This window comes from Trachurus japonicus, chromosome 10, assembly GCF_045865225.1.
Source record: "Trachurus japonicus isolate A0001 chromosome 10, Traja_1.0".
NCBI lineage: Eukaryota > Metazoa > Chordata > Actinopteri > Carangiformes > Carangidae > Trachurus > Trachurus japonicus.
The window spans coordinates 15,416,421-15,442,748 of NC_140916.1; the positions used below are offsets into that span (position 1 = coordinate 15,416,421).

The following is a 26,328-nucleotide window of genomic DNA, read 5'->3' on the forward strand; positions in this document are numbered from 1 at the left end:
ATTAGGGGGCGGGGGGTTGCGCATCAACAGTGATGATACTCAGAGTGCTACAGTAAACCCAATAATCCAGTAAATGAAAAATGGTAACATCTCAAATTGCCAAGTTAAGGAAGCGGACAAAGTACTCACATTTGACTTCTTTTCTTTTAATGGCTCACATCAAAAAATAAACACTGACGCATTTCGGCACATGGCCTTCTTCAGAGTATTTGATACAATCAATTATACACAGGACAGGTGTGGCTGCACAGCAAAATTAGATAATACAGTAGCAAACATTTTACATTTTTGGAAAGAAAAGACAAACTTAACCCAAGAACCTTTTTAAGCTAAAATCATTGTTAAGTCCATTTGGTTCATAGTATTGAATGTGTATATCCAGAACATTTCTCTCTGAGCCAGTCTCTTCTATTGGGCATCATGACCTTTTCAATCCCACAGAACTTCAGAAAAGGTGGACCGTGATTGGCTTCAGTGTAATGTTTTGCAATTGCATAGTCCATAATACCTGTGCGGATTGCAGTTTTGTGTTCTGACATTCGTTGTTTGAGGGGTCTTTTAGTTTGTCCGATGTATGAGAGACCACAGGGACATCACAGCATGTAAATCACGTGGGTTGTTTTTAGGGATGGGACGATATGCTTTTGTCCCGATTCGATTTAAATTGCGATTCTGATTAAACAAGTATTGTGATTTGATTTAACCAAGTATTGCGATTTCAATTATTATGATTTTCTTTCCTTGTCCAAAGACTGACAATACAACATAACTCATATTTACAAAAAACAATACACACATCACATCAGTTTTTGAGATTTATTTTGACATCTGTGCCCCTGCCCTCCAAAAAAACATTCTCATCCGCCAACATCTTACAATAAACTAAACTGCTACATTTAGCTGGTCTTTAGAAAATAAATTCAATAAAAAAATCTGTCAAAAAGTAAGCCAATATTCTCCACGACACTGTAGGGGCGGAGATCTTTGCATATGAAATGCGCAATTGCTGTAGTTACCCCGACGCCTTGTCTGATTGAATTGTCTTGGGGATCTCCTGGGCCATCCTCTTTCCTCGTTTTCCCTGCCTCATTTTCCTCACATTTCATTATGTGATCTCATGATTTTATTAGATATTCTGTAGAAATCCACTCTTGCATCTGTCTGCTTGGATCTAGACACATTTTCTGGCCAGACAGGCAGTTATCTGAGTTCTCATATTCCCACAAGCTCTCTTCTTGTATCCTGTAAATAGACTGTTAATTGGTGGTTGGGATGAGGGGAGATTGGTGCAGGAGTGGATGATGCATGATGGAGGACTGGAGACAAAATGTTTTCCCCACATGGCCATGCTGTCCATGTTAAAGAATTTCACTTCCCTATATAGGCTACTGTAGTTTATGTGGTTAAAGGTCAATCCCTCTGTGTTTATAGTTGAGAGCTCATTTGATGCCCCTTTCTGAAATATACTGCTAGAGACAGTTATCTGCTCCGAATTCTCACCCAGGAACATGCCAAGGGCATGTTTCCTCCTTTTGCGTCTTAACTCTCACTCTCTGGCAGTTTCCAGACACAGTTAGATGATAACAGTCACCATCACTGGAGAGAGAGAAACCATTGTTGCACCCCCATCATCTACTGTAGGAGGTGTGAATCTTTATCTTAGGACAATAGCCAATAGGATGTTAACACATCTCCCCTTGTGGGCTCTGTGTACCTTTCTAGTATAGGAATCTGAACTTTGTGGTCTGGCCCTCAGAATTAAGGTGGCATCACACACTTATGTTGTGTTGATGACTCTTCTGTTCTCCTCGATCAAGCCTAATACGTAAACTTCTTCAGTATAAGACATCCAGGACTTCTTCTTCCTGCATCACCTCAGAATTTCTCCCTAACAGTCTACTGTACTGTTGCAGGGAAGGGAAAGAATGCATTTATGCTGCAGAGGCTTCATAAATATTGGATGTGGCCCCTGCCTGCCTCTCACCGCCTGCCTGATTGCTTGACTGCATGCTAACAGAGGTGAGTGCTGGTTGTCTGGCTCGTTCGCTCCCTGTTACGTAATGCCTGACCTCATCCGCTGCAGTGAGGCAAGAGTTGGGATTCCCTCCTGCTCATGGAAACAAGCAGCGGAGAGAATGGAGGAGCGAGACGGACGGGAGGGAGGGGAAAAACATGCGGCAAAAAGAGAAAGATGGGGGGGTTATTAACAAGAAGAGTGTAGAAAGGAAGAATGTAAGGAGAATGTGTTCTGATGGAAAATGTAGAGAATGTGATGACAAAAATCAGTAATACCAAGAAATATGTATTGTATTCTTCACTCTGTGGTGGAAAATATGAATTGTGTTGTTCAGAATTTGAGTGGCTGATTATGTTAAATTGAAGAGGTGATTCATCGTGACTGAGATGATATCATGGGTATGTTAGTCAGACAAAGGGAAATGAGTAGTACAGCAAGTGTGTTTCCTCTTGTCCTGAGGGAATGACTTTGCTTTGCAGGAATGAGATTTGAATAAATTGAGGTTGAAAGTACTGAAGCAAATCCAGTTGGAGCAGGTAAAGATGTTGCAAAATCAAAAAACAGAAACACTGTTGAAATGTACTGCAGTTGCATAACATTCATGCTGGTTGTTTGGACATCTCCTGAATGAGTAGAATTTCAAATAGGGTTTCAAGTGGCAAAATTAGTTGGTGATGTCCCTGTCTGTGAGAGATGATGACATTTATTTATATCGCAGTGTGGCAGGTAGGTGCTGCAAGCTGTAGAGAATATAAAATTGAACAACTTAGAATAAAGTAAAAGAAATATGGTTGGTGGGTCAGACAGAAGATCAGCTCAGTGTCTGATTACACATTAGGTCCGTACAAACATCTCAAAAACATGACTCAAAAGGTGCCATAAATGTATTATTAAAGCATATAAAGTAAATATAAGTATATTAAAGTAGATGAAATGTGTATGATCCTATTCTCTTATGACTCACAGCCAGCCCCAGGCTCTGTGTACTAACACTTATTTGTTTTCTCCAAGTAAATTGGCAGTTAGCGTTGAATATATACAGTAGGACACAAAGTCTCAAAAAGACTTACGCCACAATTCAGTCATTATTAACCTTATTGCACTTCTTCATTGCCATATCTCGTATCACTCACAAAAGGCAAAGTGCATAAGGAACAGAACAGAGAAAGTTGTATTTATACACCTATACTAAACAGAAGCACCACACATAACAATAGGCCAATTCTGCTTCAGTGCTGGATACACAGTCTCTGATATTTCTCATTCCCTTGAAAGACCAGCCTATTGCAGATAATGTCATATCACATGAAGATGTCTATGGATATTCTCATTCATCCAGGTCATCGTTATCTCTAGGCAACAAATTGAATCGAAGGCACAACGTTTCGCTTCACATCGGTCTGACTAGTCCTCACTAGTCTGACCAAGACTGGTGAAGACTAGTCAGACCGATGCGCTGCGAACTGATGAAACCACTTGGATAAGAGGCGAAACGTCTTCCTTGACAAATACAAGTCCAGTTGCCTTCGATTCATTTTTGTTGCAGAGAAATCACATCAAGATAGTTTCACAGAGCTACAATATTAAGTCTTTGGCACGAAAGTTAATCCAACATCCCTGCAGTTAACATCAGGCTTTAGTGTCAGTCCCTCGGATTCAAAGAGGAAGAAATTCTTGCCAGACAACATTTCACTGACATTTAATAATCCTTCAGGGAGAACTGCATCATTAATGAACCAGAGATACACACTCTCTCTAGACTTTAACCCCAATAGACCACAGTATAATACAGCAATAGTTGAATATTATTGGCTGTATTAGCCTCCATATTATTTCAATTTTGTTATTTTTGTGCAAAAATAACTTGAGGCATTTACTGATCACTTACTGATCATGTATAATATGGAAAGATCGTTGTTATTTTACTAAAAGCAAAACACCCACACAACTGTTGTTTTCCTGTGGTACAGCAGATCTGACTTCAATTCCCCTCCATTCTTCATGCATCTATTCTATTTTTATATCACATTTGAATATTTTCAGAGAGCTAAACATTTCATTATACTGCAGTTTTACTCAGGTCAAGAACATATAGATGTGTATGCTTGATTGCTTTTCACGTAATGCAAGAATCACATTTTAATCCCTATAGACAGAGTTTGCTACTAAATGCATCTTATATACAACAGTGCACCTTTAGCTGACAAAATGGAGATTGAGTAGTCAGGTAAGACATGTAAGACTAGATGTTAAAATAACCGTAGTAATATCCTCCATCACCACCTCAACACCTATCCAAGCGATAAGACAAGCATGTCTAGAGTTTACATAAAACAATACATACAGACTACAGTAATCCGCTTTTATTTTTCTTTCTAACCCTGGCACACTAGGATATAGTAAAAACTGCAATGCAGCAACCACAAACAGAAGATAAAATATCCATTGTTTCCTCTTTACATTATTCATAATTCATGTCCAAAGCTGCTCTTCTACTCCATGTTATTAACTGGGGACTGTTCATTAAAGTAATGGGTTGATCTCCTTGTCTGGATTATACAGTAATAGTGTTAATCTGACTTTCCTGCCTGAGACAGAGATCACTGATTGGTTGGTTCTAACTCTACATCCACCAATGACTTTTTCCCCCTTCAGTCTAATAACTCTGTTTATATAATCTTTGACATCATGACTAGTCTTGTGCGTATATGATCCAGGATAAAACATCCTGAAGGTCCAGATGTACAGCAGATCTAACAGGTGTGCGAATTAAAATGTAATTACAGGATTTTTGCAAAAGTTACTCAGACGAGACAAAGGGCTTTTAATAATGGATTTTTTTGCGTAATTCATTATACCGTGTGGTCTAAATCTGTTATCTAATACAGTGAAAATACTATGTAATACTGATGCCATTTTTCCCTGTCTAGCGAAAGATCTGTGGATGTTGAAGCAAAAACAAAAAAAAGCAGCTGAGATTTCCTCTTTTGAAAACTTGAAATAGGATGGCTCCATCTTTACAAATCTTTGACAGTTCCCTGAAGACACAGACACATATACTGTTTATAGGAAGTATTAAGACAATGGGTAGTTTTTCCAATGTTTTCATGTTATCCATCTGTCCGTCCATTGGGGATACCGCTGATCTGAGGCAGTGTTGTGGACAGAGGGACGTAGGGCCAGGGTACACCCTGGACAGGTCACCAGTCTATCACTGGGCCAACAAATAGAGATTGGCAAATTCACATGCTCACATTTATACCTGTGGTGAATTAAGAGTTACCAATAAAACTAGTGTGCATGTCTTTCAACTTTGGATGGGAGAGTCTGCATAGGCACAAGAAGATACACATTTTCATACCATATTTGATTGAATTTAAACAATGACTGAGTTCTTTTTGTCTTGCATACCTAGAGTTTATATAAATTTTTTCTCTTAAAAATCATGGTTCCCAGAGACTGAATTCCATTAACGTTGGTGATTTTCATCTCGCAACACCAGTGACACCACTTTTGATATGTTTTATGAAATATCTTGACATCAGGAATTAAGAAGATGGATTTGTATTTTGTACAGACACTAGGATTCCTCAAAGCCTGATGACTTTGATGATCCTCCTGCAGCACCACCGCAAGATTGACTTTTGTGATTTACAGTGAAATGTCTCGACATCTGTTATGTCATCACCTGACTGTTCATCAGGTCATAATTTTTTTTGTTCAGTGCTTTTGGCACCAAAAATAACTCAACCCCTGGGCCAGTTGCAGTGCTGACAGTAAGGAAGTGAGGAAGAGAGCATTTACATCTATATTAGATAAGTGAACTGTGAAAGACTCACAATCTCCCAATGTGGCATTCCAGTTATCCTAAATATAAACAACACATCCAAAGTGTTAAATACTGCTCAAGTGAGGAATGATTTTCACCGCCTAAGTAAAATACCTGACCCCAGTACATCCAAGTATGTTGTGTCCTTGCTAAAGAAGACTGGGGTCAAAACATGGCTCAAGGAAGATTACAGGTTACACAGGTTACACACCTACTTCTTGACTGTGAATGGTTTTCTGCGTTACTTCCTTAAATAAATGAATTATGTAAAGGGCCACAATTTATGTGCTGTTTATCTGATGAAAACGTAACTACGCTCAGATCAAGGATTAGGGTAATTTCTGTAACCTTTTGCTCTTGTTTAATTTCAAATCCAGTGTGTTCTGTTTTCTTTTTTTTTTTTTTAAGTTTCTCTTTCAATAATCACAAGTGGGTTGATCTCTAATCCTGACCCTCTCTGACAAACAATCCACATTAAATCCAACTATATCTTGAAGAATGAGCAGGAGGTGACACCCCAGCTGTACGGCACCTCTAATGGGTGAAGCAGTAACGTCCGATGCTATTTGTGGTAGATGTTATCAACATGCGTTCTATGGGCAACGTGTCTTTCCCATCTTTTCCGCCTGTCCCTGGTGCTCTGATGTGCTGGTAGCTTCGATAAGCAGAGGTGTTAGACACTCTGCTCAGGGTAATCAGTTGAGAATGAAGCTACTGCATTTTCTGTGCCAACCGGGGGCTCACAGGAAGGATGATGGAAGAGAGGTTGTTAGAGGAACAAATGGGAGTAAACTCTATTTGGATTCTTGGCTCCTAGAGACCCGGGTGTTAGGTACTGAGATGCCCGGCGAAACAGGGTTAGCTGCAGGGCATTTCATTCAGTTTCATCAGTTTTTCAGCCTGACAGTTGCTTTTTCTTGAATGAGCTAAAGGAATGCAGAATGTTAGTCAGCCTACACCTGTTCTTTATTTTTTTTGCTGTGCACTGATATTACACAATGACTAAACTATTAGGTGTCACTCATTTCTCCCTGTTTCTCCCCTAGGAGGTCTTATATTCAACTCTGTTTACTAACACTTACTGTCTGGGTCGATGTTAAGCCTTCCTATCCTATTTCTTTCTCCTCTCACATTTTCTTTGTTACTCCGGCTGATTTTTTATTGGTACATGTCTCCAGGGTTTAAGAGCCATATAGCAATTTCTCCCAGCTGTTTGTCTTAGTAAAGTCCAATTTTCATTTTAATTGGAACCTGTAGGTATTTACAGTAAAGCTCCATGTTCCAACAGACCAAACATGTCATTGTCTTTTCCTCATTTGAATTTTTTTGAATAGCATATCAATGTATAGAGCCAGACGACTGGTAAATTGTCTACAACCAACGGATAAAGGAGGGGGACCAGTGGAAGGGAAGTAAATGAAAGCTGCAGCTGCCCCTCGTAGGAGGTTTCTGCGTCAGCCTGTCAATTAAATTTAGTTGTCTTAGGTTGTACAAACGTCAATATTTCTTGGTAGCTGCACTTAATTCAGTTTCCTGTACGTTAAATTGTGTGCAAAATGCAAGGAGCAAATGAGTCTGGCTTGTTTCATAATGAGTATAATTTCATGCAGTGACTCCTTGACTGGCAGGTGGGAGATTGTTTTCTGTATAATGCAACTCTTGTGACAACACAGCTAAGAAAAAGAAAAGGAGAAAAAAGGATCATAGAGTGCAATAAAACACAATTCTAACATCCGCATTGAAAGTGGTGGAAAACTCCAAATCCCAATAGCATGGAAAGAATATGAACCATACAGAGATTTAATTTCAGCTTTGACTTGTTGAGTCTAATGATTAATAGAAACCTTTTTATATGCCATGTGAAGGGGTTATAAATTGTGCTTGGTGGATTTGGCAATTTTTAATGATTTATTAATGGTGTCTTTGCTGTAACTTTATATTTAATTGCTGATATGTAAATCCTGATGAATAATTTGTTAAATATTGATACAATAAATAATTAAAGAGATTATTTTATGAGCCTTGACGTTCAAGGCATAGCAGTTTATAGAAGCATTCATGTCATCTCTGCCCATGACACATGCACTGAAAATTAAAACAAAGCACCCGTGCATTTGTGAAGGAGATGACAAAGACAGAGAGACAGGAAGGGAGGCTGGGTGGGGGAGAGGAATGGAGCCAGTCAGCCTGTGCTGGCAGTGATAAAGGGTAATGAGTTATAACATTCACAGGTACACAGTGCTCACATATCACAGCTCCATCAGCTCTGTATGATTAGTGACAGATTATATCAGACTGCTTTAGCTCAAGATCTCAAATCCTTGCACACTGGAGTGGCAATAGATCTGCCTCACACGTGTGTTCATGTGAGTGGCAATGTGTCTGTGTGCATGAGACACCATCAAGATTTGCATCTGATCTTTTTTTGGGGGGGGGCTTCATGACGACTCATTAGTCTGATCAAGTGAAGGGCAGAATAACTGGTCAGAGAGAGAGAGATAAAGAGAGCACAGTGGCTGCTCCTCACATCACCATCTCTGAACAAGGCAGGCAGCCTCAGTTAATAAATTGGACTGTCCCATGCTAATGAATGGAGTCTAGAGATGGGCAAAAGGAAATGAAGGGAGTAGGGGGATGTCAAACTACATGAACGATGAAGTGGCTCATATCAGGGCCTATATTACAGGGGCCTATTAGTTCTCCTGTCTTTGCCGGCAATGGGTGTAATGAGGCAATCTCCAAGGACCAAATTGATGCCTACTCTATAAGAGAGAGTTGTACAATAGGCTGTAGCAACCAGCAAAAGCCTCTTTTGCTCTTACACTTTTGTATAATGACATGACTCACTGACTCATATATTTCTATGCCTGTTTAAGGATACTTGAAGTTCATTCTATATGTATATATATTGTCAAAGTCAGATTCAGAACAACAACACCCTATGGTTCTGTGTTCTTTGTCATGGTTCTTATCCGTGTTCACAGGTCTAGATGCTAATTCTCTGTTTGCACATTTGTGGCAAATCTAAACTTTCCAACTGCATTTTATGTGTGCAGCTGTACAGTATGGTGTTTACTGGATTTCTTGGATCACAAAATACACACAGACTCGTAACTTATGTTCATAACTGTTGTCAACTAAGAAAGATAAAATGGTAAATGTAGGCCTACACTGCTAGCAAATATCTAAATTGGCATTATGCAAGGTTTTTGATGATGAATGTGATCTTATTACAATTACAGCCATTGTTGAAAGTAGGTTTTTACCACTTTAATCCATTGACATACGTTTTAGCATTTTCTTAAATTAGGCTTTTATTGCTTTGTTATTCATATTCTTGAATTTTCCATTGCACCATGCAATAGTAATAGCAGTCAGTCTGACTCTTTTCTTATGTTGCGTATTCTCTCTCTCACATTTTGATACCCTTTACCCTTATCGTTGCTGACATGCACTGTGCAACGATCAGAGCAGAGTGATCATGAACAAAACCCCTCATTAAAGAAAGTGCTTCTTTCCGTGATGACAGAGACAGTGAGGGAGAGGGCTGACCTTATTAACAGAGCCTGGTAGGTTAAAGCAGTGTTATGCCATCATTCAGATAATTCTTTCCCAGCTTCTCTTAGCACTGACTCGCCAGGTAATTACTACCTTGTGTCACCTACAAAGACCCTATAGCGCTGAAGTTCTAATTTTACCCATCAAATAGAATTGTTGTTTTTTTTTTCCTTCTTTTTTTGGTACTTGCTTAATTAAGTAAAGACATATTTGATCTTGAAGTTTCCCTCACTAAGATGGATTCCTGAGGCTGTTGGGTCTTGGTATGTGATCTTGGCCCACTCGTGAGTTCTTCCCTTATGAGAAAATGTTCAACATTTTTACTAAAGCCAATCTCAGGGCCAGCCTTTTGGGAAGGAAGTGATTTTACTTACTATGTGGTGTTGTTGAGCCAAGGCAACAATGAAACGGAGACAGGGAAGAGTCACTGCAGCAGAGCAATTTCCATGTATCTAGTCTTCGGAGGCATTGATTTATTAGACAGAATGGGCCTTACAGACCTGTCCACCAGCCTCCACTGGCAATTATGGTTATAGCCCACCTCTATGTGATACAGTACATTGGCATCCACAGATGGGAAAGTTGCCGGGCATCAGTGTATGTTCAGGGATTCCCCGTGGGAACAAGCTTTTTCAAACCAGGATGCAGCACAGATAATTCCCACCTTCTACACCACCAATTATTACAGATCCTGCCAAGTAAAAACTTATTCCCTGAACCCAGTTTTCTCTCTAATTGCGATGGCTGACTCGGTTGAATAAATAAGACCACTAATAGGACAAAGAATAAAGTCTGACACATTTTAAAAGTATATCTTAATATAAACATTTTATTCAGTGCATTTTTGTGTATACAACAAATAATAAACAACTGGAAGTTATCAGACAGCCACAATGTCTGCCTGTATATGTTGTTTTATCAGATTTAGCCTGGTAGTTTGGAACACATGATCCAACATGGGTTAATACACATAGCCTACATCATGCAGCTCTAGACCAGAATTTCCCTGCTTTCTCCCATGCAACAGATAGGTTCACCTAATACAAACCACCTCCGGAGGAAACCAAGAAAAGAAAGCCTCCCAGAAGCATGTACCAGAAAGAAGTTATGTAGCTGAAGGGAAGAGTACATACTGTAGCCCACAAAAAGGGTCCTTTTTGTACATAATTGTGTTTGTACATGCCCTGTGCAAGAAAGGGAAGATGTTCGTTTTTGTATATATATTTTTTGTGTGTTTTTTTTTCACTTTTACAAATATGACGTGTCCTATAAAATGTTAAGCCACCTAAAAGTCCACAGTATTCTTTTTTTAAATATAGAAAATATTGTCACCACAATAAGTTACTCAAACACATAACAAGCATCCTGGGAAGGGGCTTGCACCATATTCCTATGGTGAACTTTATCAGTCAATAGAAGCTGACAAAAAAGGATGGCGAGGGGGTGTCGAAGTATGACACAAGCACAGAGGGAAGTAACAGATCACGAGGACAAGAGACGGAGACATTGTGAACACAGCGGTAACAGAAGGGAATGGGGACATAGAGTAATCGTTTCATACTTCGATCATCGAGCATATCAGCAAAAAGCACAACATCAAGCACGCTGCCAACTCCAAAGTGTTCACTTCCTTTGTCCACTGTTCCTTTTTTTTACTGCAAAATCTTTGCTTTCTTTCATCAAAAAATGTACAATGAATTTTTTTTTTCCAGCTTTGCCTCTATACTGGCTTGGTTTTCAGCGGCTTAAAGGGAAACTCTTTCATTCTGTCTTTGGTGTGCTGGAACCCCTTTCAATGATGAAACGGCAACAAAAATACAAATACTGAACAATGACAAGGGAAGAGAACAAGAGGGGACAAACAAAACCAGTTATTAAATAAAAAGCTCTGCTAATTCAGAAAATTAGCAAAAAAAAACAAAAAAAACAAAACAAGGTGCAGCTGTGGCATCTCTGAAAAAAGAAAAAAAAACTGCAAGAGAGCCACACTGTCCCTTATATTTCAGGTCAGCTGAACATAGGCTTCATTTTCCCATGCTAGAGAGCTCAGTCTCTGAGCGTGTGCACTAGGACGCAGGAGAGCTACCGTCTGGCTGGCCACAGTCCCAGCAGCTCTAGGCTGTGCCACACCAGGGAGTTTATAGGCTTTGTATTCACAGAAGCATGGATGAGACAGAGATCAGGGCTTGCACTGTACCACTGTAGCCTTGTAGACCAGCACCTTCACTGGCTGCCCTGAACGCCTACATGTCTAACTTCCTGTCCCTGTCTTTCAGATGCACGAGTGCTTGGTGTCTACATGACCTAATAAAAGTTACTGTCTGCAGGAAATTAAGAAAAATAAAATAAGACAACGATGAGCTAAGTGGTACGCAATCATCACTGGAAGAGAGTGATCAAGGTAATAAATAAATAAATGTCAAGCCCAAAAGAAAATTTTTAATTTGTTTTTTAAGTCCAGAATGGTTTATGTGCTGTTAAATCTCTTACTTTTGATGCTCTTTGAGACAGAAACGATGATTAACTAGGATGGAACCTAACTGTGTTTTCTTTTTTTATTGATGATATCTTGGTGTTTGTGTGTGGTTAGTTGTCGTAGCTAGTCCTGAACCGCTGATCGGTGTGAGAAGTCTGCTTGGATTCACGCTCTGCTGGAGGTAAGGTTTCGTGGTTCGGCCACAGGCCTGGATTCAGCTACCGGGCTACGTCGACTCATTCTGGCTCACGGCTTTACCCCCGTTGAGCACAGCTGAGGCACTCCGACTCTTGGTGGGCGTGCCGCTGCCGGAGCGGGAGAACTCTGTCAAGTCATGGAGGGATGGCTCTCTGTACATTGCCACTGTGGAAACACAAGACAAATCAGAATCAGACAAACTGACTTTTTTTGAACATTCGACAAACCACAAAAGAAAACAAGAACTTTTGACTGTAGATGACAACAAAAAATCAGTTTAATGGCAGTCCATTTGATTATCAGCACAGGTCTTCCAATAGTATGATATAAGGTTTTACTTATAGTTCCCTGCAAACTGCTGAATCAAGAGATTCGAGCAAACCAGGTTGGTGCTGATTTGACTTCATTCACAGCATGACATTATAAATTCAGGAGTTGCTAGTGCTTTAGCTTTGCTGTGTATGCAGCATTGGTCCAATATGCACCTCAGCAGTGGCTTTTCAGAAGAAATATCAGTAATCTGAGGTTCACAGTCTTTGGTTTCAGGATGTGTCAACATCCTTCTGCCTCGAATGCTATTTGATGTTCATTCCTAAGGGAATCTGTGGCTGAAACAGCAAACGCAGTCCTTCAGACACTTCACTTAGCCCAGCATTTTTTTGTTACAGCAGCAATCTAGAGACCATCCTTGTGTATACACGTCAATCAATGGCAGGGAAACTGCTGATGATTGGTTAATAACAGTATTGTATGATTATAATGGTGGGCAACTGACCTCAGAATTACTGCATCCTCTCCGCCACACCACTGATGCTGCTATTTATTTTTAAACATAAATCATCCACCTAGTCATTTTTCACATTCCTCCACCCAAACCTCACTGTCTTCTTTGACAGACGCCACTTGACAGACTACTGTACAGTACATGCTATCCCGATAAAGAAAGCTCTTTGTGTTTGTCATCAGGGCGTACTGCAAGAATTCTAAGAGGATTTTCCTGTTTGGGTTTGAATGACGTGAGTTGAACTTGTTTCATCCAGAGGAAGACAGAATGAGAGGCTGTGGGCTGAGGCTCACAGACTGGAACCAGAAGAGTAGTGAGTAATGGCTGGAGGAGATGCCACTGCCAATGCAGAGACAGCTTCTTAATTGGTGCCCTATAACACCGCTGCCTGTGAATCTTTATGAGCTGCTGGAACAAATTCTGCTTTATTTCTCTTCCGCTCTCTCTTTTCCTCACAGAGCTGTTTCCAAACCACCAGCTACATTTGGAATTTACATTATGTAAAGGGTTTAGTAAACACTGTGCAGTAATGGATAATTTTAAGTTTCTACAAAAAGATGGGGTGGCTCACAGCAGAAGTTGAATGTATAATTCAGTTCATTTTTTTTAGGGGTCACACGCAGTGAAGCTCTCGCATTGTGTTTCTATTCCTTCTAATTCATAATATTGTTCTTCATATTATGCCTTGGGAATCTATGGTAGCCCCCACAATCCTATCATTAAAATAAGTTTAGTAAATTGGGCCAAATGATTCGGGGAGATACTCCTTTTATACTTCTGAACCATAAGACAGATTTTCAAAAATTAGGTATCACTTGATTCCTCGAATGAAATCGATCTCAGAATCACATGGTACATTATCAGTTTTTGCCACACTGGATTCCCTGCATTAATGGACTTCATGGGAAAGAGTTTTTGTTAGTATCTTTGACAAGATTTGCCCAATTGTAATCAAAATTGGCACAGATGCTCTTCAGACCAACCCTGACAAAACCTGTTTATTGATTTATTTGATCTGCAAAAGCATTCATCCATCAGACCCAAAGGTGCCAAACTAGAAGTCAAGTTCTATTCCAGCCAGTCTTTAGTCAACCAACAGGAAACTTGCTGTGGGTGCTAACAACCCTGTCCTTGACATAATGACATCATGTTTCCATGGAAACTCTGCCATACAGGGCTGCTTGGCCACCACATGGCAAAAATACTATATTTCAGCTCTTAGTTAAACTACATAAAAGGCAACTGAATGGCAGTGGTTTCTGGAATCTGTTTGAATTTCTGTCTCATCCATCCAATTTCTATCCTTTTATTCCCTATTCCTCAGTATTTCTCTTTCAGCATTAAGCAAGGCAATCATTCTCTGGCTATTGCTCGTAAGTGTGTTTGAGACCCCCCCCCCTCCCCACATGGCCTGTTAAATGGAAGTAAGAAGCTATTATAGTGATCTCCGAGGGCAGACATGGATTCTAAATGAGATGCTGGTTGGTAATAAGTTGTTAAGACGTAAGAAGGGGCAACATCAAATTAAGAATTTGACTCCAACGTGCTACATCCAGCAGTGAAATCAATACGGAATATCCCGAAGGAAACCTCTCACTTAAATAGAAGATGTTTCACTGTGTGAGAGGGATGTGTCTGGCTAAGCAGTCATCTATTTAGTGTTTTGTTTTGATTTAATTTTTATATATAAGAATAGAAAAAATATTGTACAAAACTAGCTTAAACTTTACCCAGTTCACCTAATCCTGAATCCGTATACTTTATCTCATAATATTGAACCAAATGGTTAGACTAGGTGCATGATCTAATTATTGACCTAGGTAGATACCAGTAATAACCCTGCAATGCTAGTAGGCATGTTAATGTGAGCACACAAAAGAATGTAGTGAAACTAGAGCCCCATGTGACAAATCCAAGATGTACTTGACAATCAACAATTGTAAAAAAAAAAAAAAAAAAAAAGACTTCTTTTCATCATTGGCAGAGTATTTTGCACTGCAAGGCTTTCATTTATTACACAGGAAAAAAAGGATGAAAAAATCTCTTCTTTTATCCCACTGAAGTGGAAACAGACTCTTTCTCTGTGTCTCCTTTCTGTTGACAGGTAAATCTGTGTCTTGTTGAAGATGAAAGGACTGTGGCCTTTTCAACAGAGCGAACGGAACCATTTCTCCATCTCCCCACCCTGTTTCTTCTGTTCTCTATAGCTATACTACCACATGCACTTTTTTTTGAATGGGAAAGGTTCTCTGCGACTTAACTGTAAAGAAAATAAAGTCCTAGGTGCTACTATTCAAAGCTTTTAACCATATTGTTCCTGCTGCATGTGCTCACAGACAAAAGCTTGACCTCATTCTGCAGTGTCATATGGAAAACAACCCATTTAGTCTTTAGTAAAAGGATGTCCACATGAACTGGAAGCGTAAGGGAGGGGGGCTTTTTGTGGTGGAAAACAACTCCTTTGCCAGCTAGAAAAGTGACTTTGCTGAATAGTCAAGAAAAATTCTCAATAGATTTTGTAGTTACAGCAACTTTATCTCTGATGCTGAGCACCACTCTTCTCAAGTTGCCAGCATTTTCCATCAGATCTGCTTCTTGGATGGTCTAAACAGTTTCAGAAACACCCCTCCCACCATGAAGTCCCATAAACAGCAATCAAGCAGTTCTACTTGCTTCACACTGTGATTGGTTAGCTGTGCAGACGTGGAACAGTCTGACTGCCTTCCAGAAGAGACCATACTGATATGGTGTCTGTCCTCTCGAAGATAGCCGGCTTTTCACTCCCTCTAGCCATTATAGACACTTGATTTCCCACATGGTTGGACAACACATTGTTCAAACTACTCGTCGAGCATAACTTGATATGTAATGTTGAACAGCAAAACGTCAAAGTCGATCTGACCATGCTTACCCTTAAGAGGCTTGGGAAGGAAGTGGGCTGCTGGCTTGTTCTTCTTGACATGATTCCCCTTCATGATTTCTCCTTCCTTGTTCAGACCGAGGTACCAGCCCCTGCCCGACTGCTGCTGCCGGTATATCATGGAGGAGTATGTCACGTAATAGTTCTCGAACACTGACTCCTTGAATTTGCACTCTGGTGTAAAGTGTTCCTGGGAGGGGGAGAGAAGCAGATACAGTGTATAGTAGTTGTTGGACAGTAATTCACAAGATCTCAAGAGTCTTTGACATCCTGTTATGAAGAGAAGCAGTTGAAATGCAATAGTTAATTACTTGAGTGCACAACTTAATAACAGTACATTGCGCTGCACGTCCAACGCACACTCGTGCAGGAAAAGAGCGTAGGAGCAAGCTCAAGGTTCAAGCGCTTACTTTAAGATTTTTTATCTCTTGAGAATCTTCTAAACCTATTCATTCCATTTACTGTCGTGAATAATGTAGTATAGAGCATAGATAACAGTAATATGACAGATGCAGAGGAGCATTAATAAAAACATAAAGCAAGATGAGTATATTCTCATTTTGCTCCTAGCTGTTAATTATGTATGGGCAGTTCATTATCTCAGTTCATCAAGTATGGTCAACTGGATTTGTGATTCTTGTTGGGAGGTATTATAGTATTTACCTTTTTTAAGCTATAACAAATAATTTCAATGCTTTTACAAAGGGGATTCAATATTATCTTGCAACCCATGTGCACATGGGTAGTGCATGCAAGGTATGTGTCGACCTATCTTTGTATGCTGTCAGATTGCTTCTTTATCTCCTTAACTAATGAACTCGCTGTGGGATGACTCCTTGGAGACATAATTTTGCTGTTCATTTTCTAGACTCCATACTGTGCAAGAGTTCTCGTCCTTTCTGTTGGTTTAGAATCCGGTGCCTATATAGAATTTGGCCATTAATGCAACAAACACGATGTGGCTGACGTTTTATTTCCCCCGAGGCAAGGTTTTCATGATTGTGTGTCTAATTTGTAGAGCTGTTTGGGCAGTGAGTCTACAAAACGGTCTGATTCGTTAGAAGAGAGTTCCCCTTGAGAGAAATTTAGGGACAATACACAAGGGAAAGGCAGCAAAAGACATGTGAAGCTAGTGAGCAGTTAGTTGTTTTTGACACGCTGGTAACATTTTCTCCTTCGTGTGCAAATAAATAAAAAATACATGCAATATACTGTACACAAACATCACCATAACACACAGTTGGAATAACCAACTCAATGTCAAATCAACTCAATGAATTTTACAGTGAGCTGTCTTGGAAAGAGAAGGATGAGTGCCTCTTTCGGACTGAAGCAGGTCTATCAAACACATTGCTTTTGTGGGTGTGAGTGGTGAGTGTGATGACGTGTCCTCAGGGCCAAAGACTCACAGTGAGATCATGACAAACAACATGCCACTAACAGACAGGGAGTCATCTATAACAGCCTCTCTGTTTTTTTTTTTTGGTTCAACAGCATCACTCATGTGCAACGCTAACAGGACTTCAAAAGACTGAATGAGGTTCATGTCTGGTGATAATGTGCTTTGAAGCTTTTGTCTACAAAGCAGCTAAAACGTGCAAAGCAGTGAAGGGTAATGAGTTAAAATGTTCATTTGTTGAACTTGATAAAAAACCAATAAAGCATATTGCTCTCTCATGTAGTGGCTTTTATTACGGCGAGTTGGATAGCCCATTTAAGACACAAAACCCAGACGTACATAGAGTAACAGGCGACTTTCATTCGTCAGCCTCTCTCACTGATGTTGCCTTCACAGACCTCACCAGACAAAAATCTCTGACAGAAATGGAGTGAAAGTCACAGGAAGCTTGTGACATATCACATCAATGGGATACATACTGTTGGCTCAGCCTTAGTTCTCAGTCAAGCTGCAACAACACAGGGGTACCAACCACTCCACTCAAATAAATGCTAAGCCCACAAGGACGGCTGGAGAACCAGCTGGGAGCTGTTACAGATCAGTAAGAAATTTTCTCCCCAATCATTTCCTAATTTTATCCAAATATGTGAAGTTTTAGCTCCAGAGCTGCATGTGAAAGTTTTTTCCCCCCAATAGGCTACATGTAAAAAACAAAGAGAGACATTAGATCCATTTTGACTAAGACTGCACATCTTTAGTCTTTGTGCTTGGTTTTCGGGAGTTGAGTATCTGTGTTGATGCTACAGACATTGATATCTGTTAGAGGCCATGTCTGAGCTTAGCTTTGCCTTTAATCTCTGCTTCAGTCCAAGATTGCTTGTGTGCCTTGTCTGTGTCTCCAATTTGCCCCTTGGTGTCTTAAAGGACATGTTCAAAAATTTTACATAATTAAAAAAAAACAAAAAAAGATCTGGTTGATCAAGATCAACAGTATATAAACAGTCTGAGCAAGACAAACTGAGTGAGTATCTTTTAAAATTGCTGTCCCTTCAGTACAAAATCTAATGAACAAGGCAAGCATCAAATCTTTGACTTGATGATTTTAATCTTTGTGCTTCTTGTTGTGTGTTTACTACTTTCAAAGGGCTATGTGACTTACTGGGAATGTGAGGGGATGGTGCTGTGGCTGAAGGGAGGCCTGAGGTGTGGCCAGTTTGGTCCAAGATACTGTCAGTAGTAATTGTTTACAGAACCTTTAAGCTCAAAGATTTACCTTTAAGTAAATCCTCCAGTCCATTAAAGCTTTCTGCTGTTTTACTACTAGATGTTGGAGTGGATTCAGGACATTTTCCATGATGGACAGCAGTTTGTGCTGCATCCTCCACTCCAAACTGTCTGCTTTCAAATTATTCTCAAGCTGTTTACAAAATATTTTTGATCCACACATTCGATTTGTTTGTATCGCCAGCTCTGGTGCTACTCTCCCAAAGTATTGCAACAATTTTGCAGTTGTAAAAGATAAGCAATGCTTTGCTGCATTTATTAAAAGAACCAAGCTTAAGAAATAATTCCTGTTTTGGCCCTTCCCGTAGGCATCTTGGCATTATCCTTCTAGTGTGTTGTCTACGATTTTTGTATCCCTCAAAGTCAGTCAGATGAACCATGGTCTGTGAGTTCTTAAGTGGTTAGCTACTAGTATTAGACTGCTTATCTAGTCTTTGTACTTCATTTTATTTGTGCAAACAAGTTATACAAAGACTACAAATATACTCATGTTTCTGATGTGCTGTTCTTTGCTGCACATTCAACTGTGTCAGGTCAAAGCTTTTGTTTAAACCTGTGTCGTTTTCTCCCTCCTTCAGTCAGATTCATTTGCTTTGTCAATCCTTCTTACACACTGTTAATTTCTTGACTGTTTAACTTCTTCATGTCCTTCTTGCTGTATGACTGTTATTCTGCCTGATTAGCAGCAGCAGCAGTCTTGGACAGGCTGGACAGCGTCCATGTCAGTTATGCACGAGCAGCAATTGGAAGCTACACAACTGCTGCTCAGTTGTGGAGCCAGCTCTCGAGCCAGGAGTTCTGTTCTACCTCTAATAATGAGCTTATGTGGATTTGGCTGGTTACACTCGCCCTGGAGAAGAATAAGAGTGTATTGATAAACAGACACATACAGACAGATACAGGCACATTTGGAGCCAAGATGGTTGAGAGGCTGCTGGCGGGCACTGCTGTATTGGAGTTGATCTGTGGAGAGCAGGCTCACTCAGACTGACACGAGGAGGGGCCACAGTGGCAGGGGATCCCCCAATTCTTTTCTAACAGGGCTGTGATAGACAGAAACATTCAGATGCTTTTGAATGGGGTCCAGTAGCAACTTTGTCAGTCAACAGCATATCTATTGTTCACTGAAACCAGTCTCCCAGTAAAATAAAATAAAAATTCCCACATCACTTTAATCATGGCTCCGGTGCCAGATGGAGCAGGAGGAAATCACTTTAGAAGTAAAAAGCAGGACACTATCTGCATCGAAACAATATCAGCCTTGTCATCTCCCTCCCCCCATGTGTCTAAGGTGGTTCGGCTAAATGGACTTTTAATGATCCCATTACACTACATGGACTTTTCCTTGAAATATGCATTTATGACACATCCTTGTCCAAATGATACACAGCTGGAAACCTCACTCATCGATGTCCAGACAAGCGGTTTAGGAAATAAAAGAGAAATTATTCCAGCACTGTTTCAGCATACATTATTTTAGGAGGTGTATCCCTCTCATATACTGTAGAACCAACTGGGCAAAAGGAAAATGAGAGCTATAAAGGTTTTTATGGAACGTACGAGTCTGAGTTTGCCAGCTCTTCCTATTTCTGTAGCTATGAGAAAATTTGTAGTTGTGCTGATGGGAGCTGTGTGATACATTTTGCCAAATTTTTATTGGAAAGAAGTGGGCAAAATTCACAGTCCATCTGTATTCATTCCTCTTTTCTCAAGCATCAGTGTGTGGGTTGAGCAGTGTTTTCATTTAACTTTGTAGACCTCCCCTATCTTTACAAGAAAGTGAACAAGAGGATGAAGGATTGAAAACTTTACTGTAGCTTCTCTTCACGTTCTTTACCAGCTTCACTTCAGTTGGCTACCTAATACAGTGCCAATATTCTATATAATATCCGTGTATGTGTTTTTCTCATCCTTATCTGGGGCTTGGGATGTCAGAAACCTATTTTAGATTCCACTACATAGCAAATAGTCAGAGTATGTCTATATTTAAATTAAGTTTGATTTACTTAAGTTAAAAGCACAAAAGCATTCTTTCTTTTTTTTGTAGATTTACTGTGTAAAAATGTTCACAGTCCGTGTCACCTCCAAATATGTCTGTCTGTCCAGCACATATCGACTCTTGTCTTTCTAAATGAAGTGAATTGTCATCTCTTTTGCAAAGATCAAACACAGGCAGAGACAAGTCTTATGTTTTACAGCTAGGGGGAATCCCTACTGAAGTTATGGCAGTATTGCCTGAGCAACTTTACGATGCAACTGCCTATAGGGAGAGACAGTTAAAGAATGATGCAAGTGTTGAATATAATGTGCTGAATAATGTTTCCCTGTCATTTGAAAAGGGATTTAAACTCACAGACACACATGCATGGACATGCACTCCATATCCGCCAGACTTTGTGTATTTTAGCACGCAATTACACATCAGCCTTAGCCACACCAGCCACATTACCCTTATAACATCAACGGTGATAAAGGTAACTATAAAATGAATATTCCATTAGCAAGGCGGCTATGTCAAGAAAACCCTCTCAGTTATGATGCACTCAAACAGCATTCTGTTGGCTTCTGGGGAGTAATTACAGCTGAATAATGTTTTCCTGATCCAATCAGCAGGAGGAGAAATACTAGCATAATGGATCTGATCTCTCAGTAAAGATATTGGCCGGACTTTTCACAAGACAAGCCAAATCAATGCTGCGTACTGCATCATGTGTATTCAGCTGCCATATCAAAACTTAAATGACACCAATTATGCCAATGGAATCAGGGACTGAGTGCTGTTCTAGTTTCTTTGAAGCCACATCAATGATTGTGAGACTCACAAAAGCTAATGCTATGGCCGGTCAGTGAAGACAAATCTTGCTAAATCCGGCTTTTCAATTTCCCAGTCTTTTCAGAAGAGTGGAAGTGGATTAAAAAGCACCTTTTTCTTTAGCTAAAGATAAAGTACTCATGGAGTTCATTTGTTTGGGAATAAATTGGAGAGCTTTAAGCTTGTGGAAAAGACCCTCACAAATACTAAATACAAATAGACAAACCCACACAGGGTACACGCTCAGGCCAGGAGCGCACACACACGCAAATCAGTTAATGACACAGCTCAATGGAGTGAGACCTTGCAGCAGTGGTTATTTACCAGAGGCATTGTGCTTGCTAAATGGTTGAAAAGGTATGGCTGCGAGCCAACTACATATCAAACAGGAGTACACTAAAATACATGATGTAAAGGCACAAGAATATACAGACTTCTTTTATACCTTTCAACCTGTATTTTCTACTGATCCTACATGCAAACAGTGAATAATATTTCATTGTTGTGCGTGGCTTCTTCTTCCCTAATACAAGATTACAGTGACTCTGTTGACACATTATTTGGAAAATAGATTTCATACCAAAAGCCTAGACAAAAATATGAGGAATATACACTGACTTGATGGATATAATGTGAGTGTTGGCTTTGCCTAGAACCCTTGTCTTATCTTCACTGAATCATCATCATTCTTTTTCATCTCTGCACTCTCCACATTACCTTTTTCCACCATAGTCCTTTAGATGGGCATACTGCATATCCAGAGTGCTTTTATAAACAAGTGAGGATGTGATGGGTTCAATGTTTTATGTAGGAACTCTTTCACAGGATGCATGACCATGGCCGCCTTGTAAACCTCGACACCAGCCTGATAAATATTTCCTCCCCAGCAGCCCTGAACTCTCCATTTTACACAGACTTGCGCAAAGCAGTCGAGACGAGACTCAACTGGAGCCTCAGTGACTCACACTAATTCAAATATGACCCGCCAGGAAATTAATAACACCACTTCAAAGGCACCTCATGAGATATGTGGACACCACTTAGCTCAGGGTCTAAAAATATAGCCACAGACCTGAAAACATATCAAGAAAGTGCAAATTAATCTATATTTGTTTCAGATTCAGTATAACTGCACTTCTGTTAATATGTATAGAAGGGTGTTGGGTTATTATCTGTATTCTCTTGCAGAATATTTCAGATAATGCTGACAACATGTAGCACATAAAATAACCCTTCTATAGTTCTGCTGCTGAACTTGCGTCACAACTTCTGGAAAAGTAGAAGGGCAAACAAGTAAACAGAGGATAGTAAAGTAAAAATACATATTAATTGGCTCTTCCTCTCCCACACATTGATACTGATGGATGAATTATTTTCACTGGTGCATTCTGCCTCACCCACACATGTACACTCTTTTTCTCACTCCTCATTTCTCTCACTCTCCCTCTATCTTGTTCTTGGTGTACGTTCCCTGCTCTTAAATATGGAACTCATGGTTGTATCTGAGCAGAGAGCTTATATGCATCATGTGAGGGAACTGAGTCTATGTTGTAAAAGCCTCTCAGATTAATGCCAGCAAAGGAGATGCATAACATTATCCTTAATCTAAACATACATGTACATTCACAATCTAGCATGCATTGTCGTTAGTATAATAGAACTAAATTGACTATGCATGTAAATCATCTGAGTCCTATGTATTATATGACACACGTTCACTCACATTTCCACTCATGCATATTCTTATGCAGACACGTGTAGAATAATGGTCGACATCTAGATCCCAGCAGCAGTACTCCCCAGCAACCCGACATCCTCCCACCCACCCCACCATCCCCCACCCAAGATACGTCATCTGTTGTCTCTCTACTGTTGATTGGGAATCTCCCTCCATACACTTCCAGCTATTGGCTTGTTTTAATGTGCGTGCTTTTAGGCAGCACTTTACCATAGCAGCAATCCCAGCAAGACAAGGCACTGAGGCAGCAAGATACACATTCAATTTAATTCAATTCTCTCTCTAATTTAGCTGAAATGGGGAGCTGTGAAACCCATCCCCCAACTGCATTCTTCCAGTGTAACACACCTAGAAGATATACTGTACTGTTTTGTAGTCGTGCATGCAGCCAACAGCATTATCTCTGGACTGTAGCTTTGTAAGATCACCATTTGACTAAAATAAGAACACATTAAAACAGTACATCAGAAAATGAATGGAGTAAAAAGCTAATTTGCTATTAATTGTTATTCTCATTCTGTTGACTGCGTCTAGTGCTTTTTGAATCCCGGTTCTAATGTTAGGCCAAGATATCAGTGAATCTTTATTATAAGCATATACACTAATTTATCTCAACTTGGTCTGTAGCAATAGCAATAACATTAGACTGTATTACGTATATTCATAGCATTTTTATGATGGATGTTCAAAAGTGCTTCCAAATCAAAGATCAATGCAAAAATAAATACACAATATGATATGTAAAAACAAAATAAAGGCAGTCTATACTGGCACACTGAGCTGCTATTTACATGTAATGCAATTATTGCAGTTAAACAAATTTTTCAAGTCCCATATGTGTGAGTTTAACATTTTAGAAAAAAAAACAATCTCAAATGCAGTGACTCATTTAGCCTTAAGCTTGGAGCAAGCTAAGACAATGGGAACATGGATCTTAAATCAAGATACTGTAGGTGTCAGGTTAGTCCCTTTTTAGATGACCTAGTCAAAAGTTTGTGGTGACACTCTCAATCACCAAATAGTTACTGTCTCATCTTGAGATACAATAGGCCTATTTTGGTTAAAATCAGATGTAAAACATAACTGGATATCATCTGTACTGCAATAACAATATCTAGCTCAGTGCAAGGGGGATTATGTAAAAGGCAAATAAAGTAGTAACCAATATAGAACCGATACACCATAAGACAAATTGCACACACACAGTTAAAAGTAGCAACTGAGAATCTGTAGGACAAGAAGGTGTATAGGGTAGGGTTTACCCAGAGATACCAAACTACTCCCAAGTCCCTCAGAGTGGAGTACCATAATCAGCAGTGTAAAGAGGTGCACTCAGGATGCAACAGTGCCACACTACATTACTGTTCTGCGGCACTCTGCATTAAGATGTCACAGAAGACTGTGAGGAGCTGTTTCAGTGAAGTGTAACAGGCAGAAGCAAGGATGAAATTTAACATGAATATAATTCCCATCTAAAATCATTGTACTCTTCTTTTCCTAAAACCGTAGCAACAAAAGACAGTTGAGAAATAGTGTACCGTACTTCTATCACTGCTTCTCTCTTGCTCGTGGAGCTTTTGTCAGCGGGATCCGTCTTTATTAAATTAATCCTACATCTTGCTGCATGTGCTTAATTACTGACAGCCTAGCTCATATCATTAAAATCACTCACTGGGAGCTGTGGACTGCTGGAGTGCCATGTTAAATACAGTGCGTGAATGTGTGTGGGAAGGGGTTTAAGGAGTATGTTTTATTTCAATTATTCCTGTATGTTTCCCGCAGGCATTCTTAGCTAGGGCAACCCACATGGATATGTTGTCAAACAAATGCTAGCACTCATTATGAGATGTAATTATAGACAGACAATGCAACATTCACACTAGGCCGCCGTGATTATGTTGTCAGTCTTTTGGTATTACAAGTATTGCACTTAATGAGATCCGTGTCTAAACTTAACTGTTAACTAGAAATTTGACTTTTATTTTGAAATGGGGATTTAGTAACAACATGACAACAGGGTGCCATTAAATGCTGAGTGACAGGTAAAACAACACAAAAGTGTTTCTTCAGCTGCAATTATGTCTGTGTTCAATCTGTCAGATAAAGCCCGACTGTGTTGTACTGTTGTAATTGCATAATTGTTTGTCTACAAATTAAAAGTCTCCAATCTTAAAATCATGCGTATGTGAAAAATAATGTGGCACATCTGAAATGTACCAATTATCAGAACACAGGTACATGTTGACAGAACAGTTATTAATGTAATGCTACTGATTCCATGCAGAAATAATTACCTATTCATTCCTCCAAAAGGAAGGCAGAGAGAACAACACGGTCTGGAACACAGCCTTGTGTTAATTACAGTGCAGTGAAATTTACTTGATCAGCTATCAGGCATTTTATTTATGCTTCACTGGTGTCAGTGGTGCATACCTCTCCTGATTGGCTAACAGCTCTATGGTACGATGCAATCTTGTTTGCACAGGTGTACCAGCTGACTTTAACGTTTTGACAGTTGTCACCGTTATTCTACAGATAACTACATGATGCTGCTTGCTGATATAATTGTCCCCTGCACCTCAATCTCCTATTCGCTATGTGCCATCGCCGTCTTTTCAGAAGAATCCTTGATGTGTCTTGGCTTGGAATGACAGCTCCCTCGAAGAGCAGAGCCCTCTTTCACCAAATCTAACTGTCTAACCTTTTGCAGTTCCTTGACTTGTAGTGTTTGTGACTGAATCAATGCTTGGTGAGAGTCAGCACTTTAACCTTGTTTATTAAAGAATTTGCCTGTGTGTGTACAAGACAGGGGCCAGAGGGCCAGTTTTCCTTCTGTGTTCATCACATTACTGCCTAAGCATATAATTAATAATTTGTCAGCAGCAGTTGCAGAATAATAAGCGAGTAGATCATTAGGTTTTCCTTGCTTGTTTCTATCAATCACTATTGTGTCTGCCTACTGAGACCTTTACCATACAGAGCAATCTTTACTAATTTGACTACGAGGATTGTCTGTCAACAGTGAACGTGTGTGTCTGTTCGCCCTCTGGGTGCACATCCAACCGCCCTGTCAGTCCTCTCATAGATGCCTGCCAAACAATGCGATGGTGGCATTTGGGAGGAAGACGAACAGGAACATTGGTCGGCCGGCAACTGAATTATTCATAACCTTGCACATTTAATCAAAGATGAAGAGCCAGCTGTCGCGATCGGATATGTCACCGCTCTGCCTGCTTACACAATCCTTGAACTTTTTATTGACACTGAACTACAGTATATCAGAAAGTAATTCTGCTCTTTCATCAGGCTCAGG

General features: G+C 39.9%; 1 protein-coding gene across 5 annotated transcripts in view; it reads right to left on the reverse strand.

Moving 5' to 3' along the window:
* Positions 1–10,204: 10,204 nt before the first annotated feature.
* fgf13a (fibroblast growth factor 13a) overlaps positions 10,205–26,328 on the reverse strand; it is a 97,886-nt gene continuing 81,762 nt past the window's right edge. For all 5 annotated transcript variants that reach the window (XM_085789499.1, XM_085789497.1, XM_085789501.1 and 2 more), the window contains 2 exons: positions 15,774–15,972; positions 10,205–12,243 (listed from right to left, as the gene is read on the reverse strand). In XM_085789499.1, the coding sequence (XP_085645625.1) occupies positions 12,107–12,243; positions 15,774–15,972 (336 nt within the window). In that variant the 3' untranslated portion in view covers positions 10,205–12,106. The remainder of the gene's footprint in view (positions 12,244–15,773; positions 15,973–26,328) is intronic.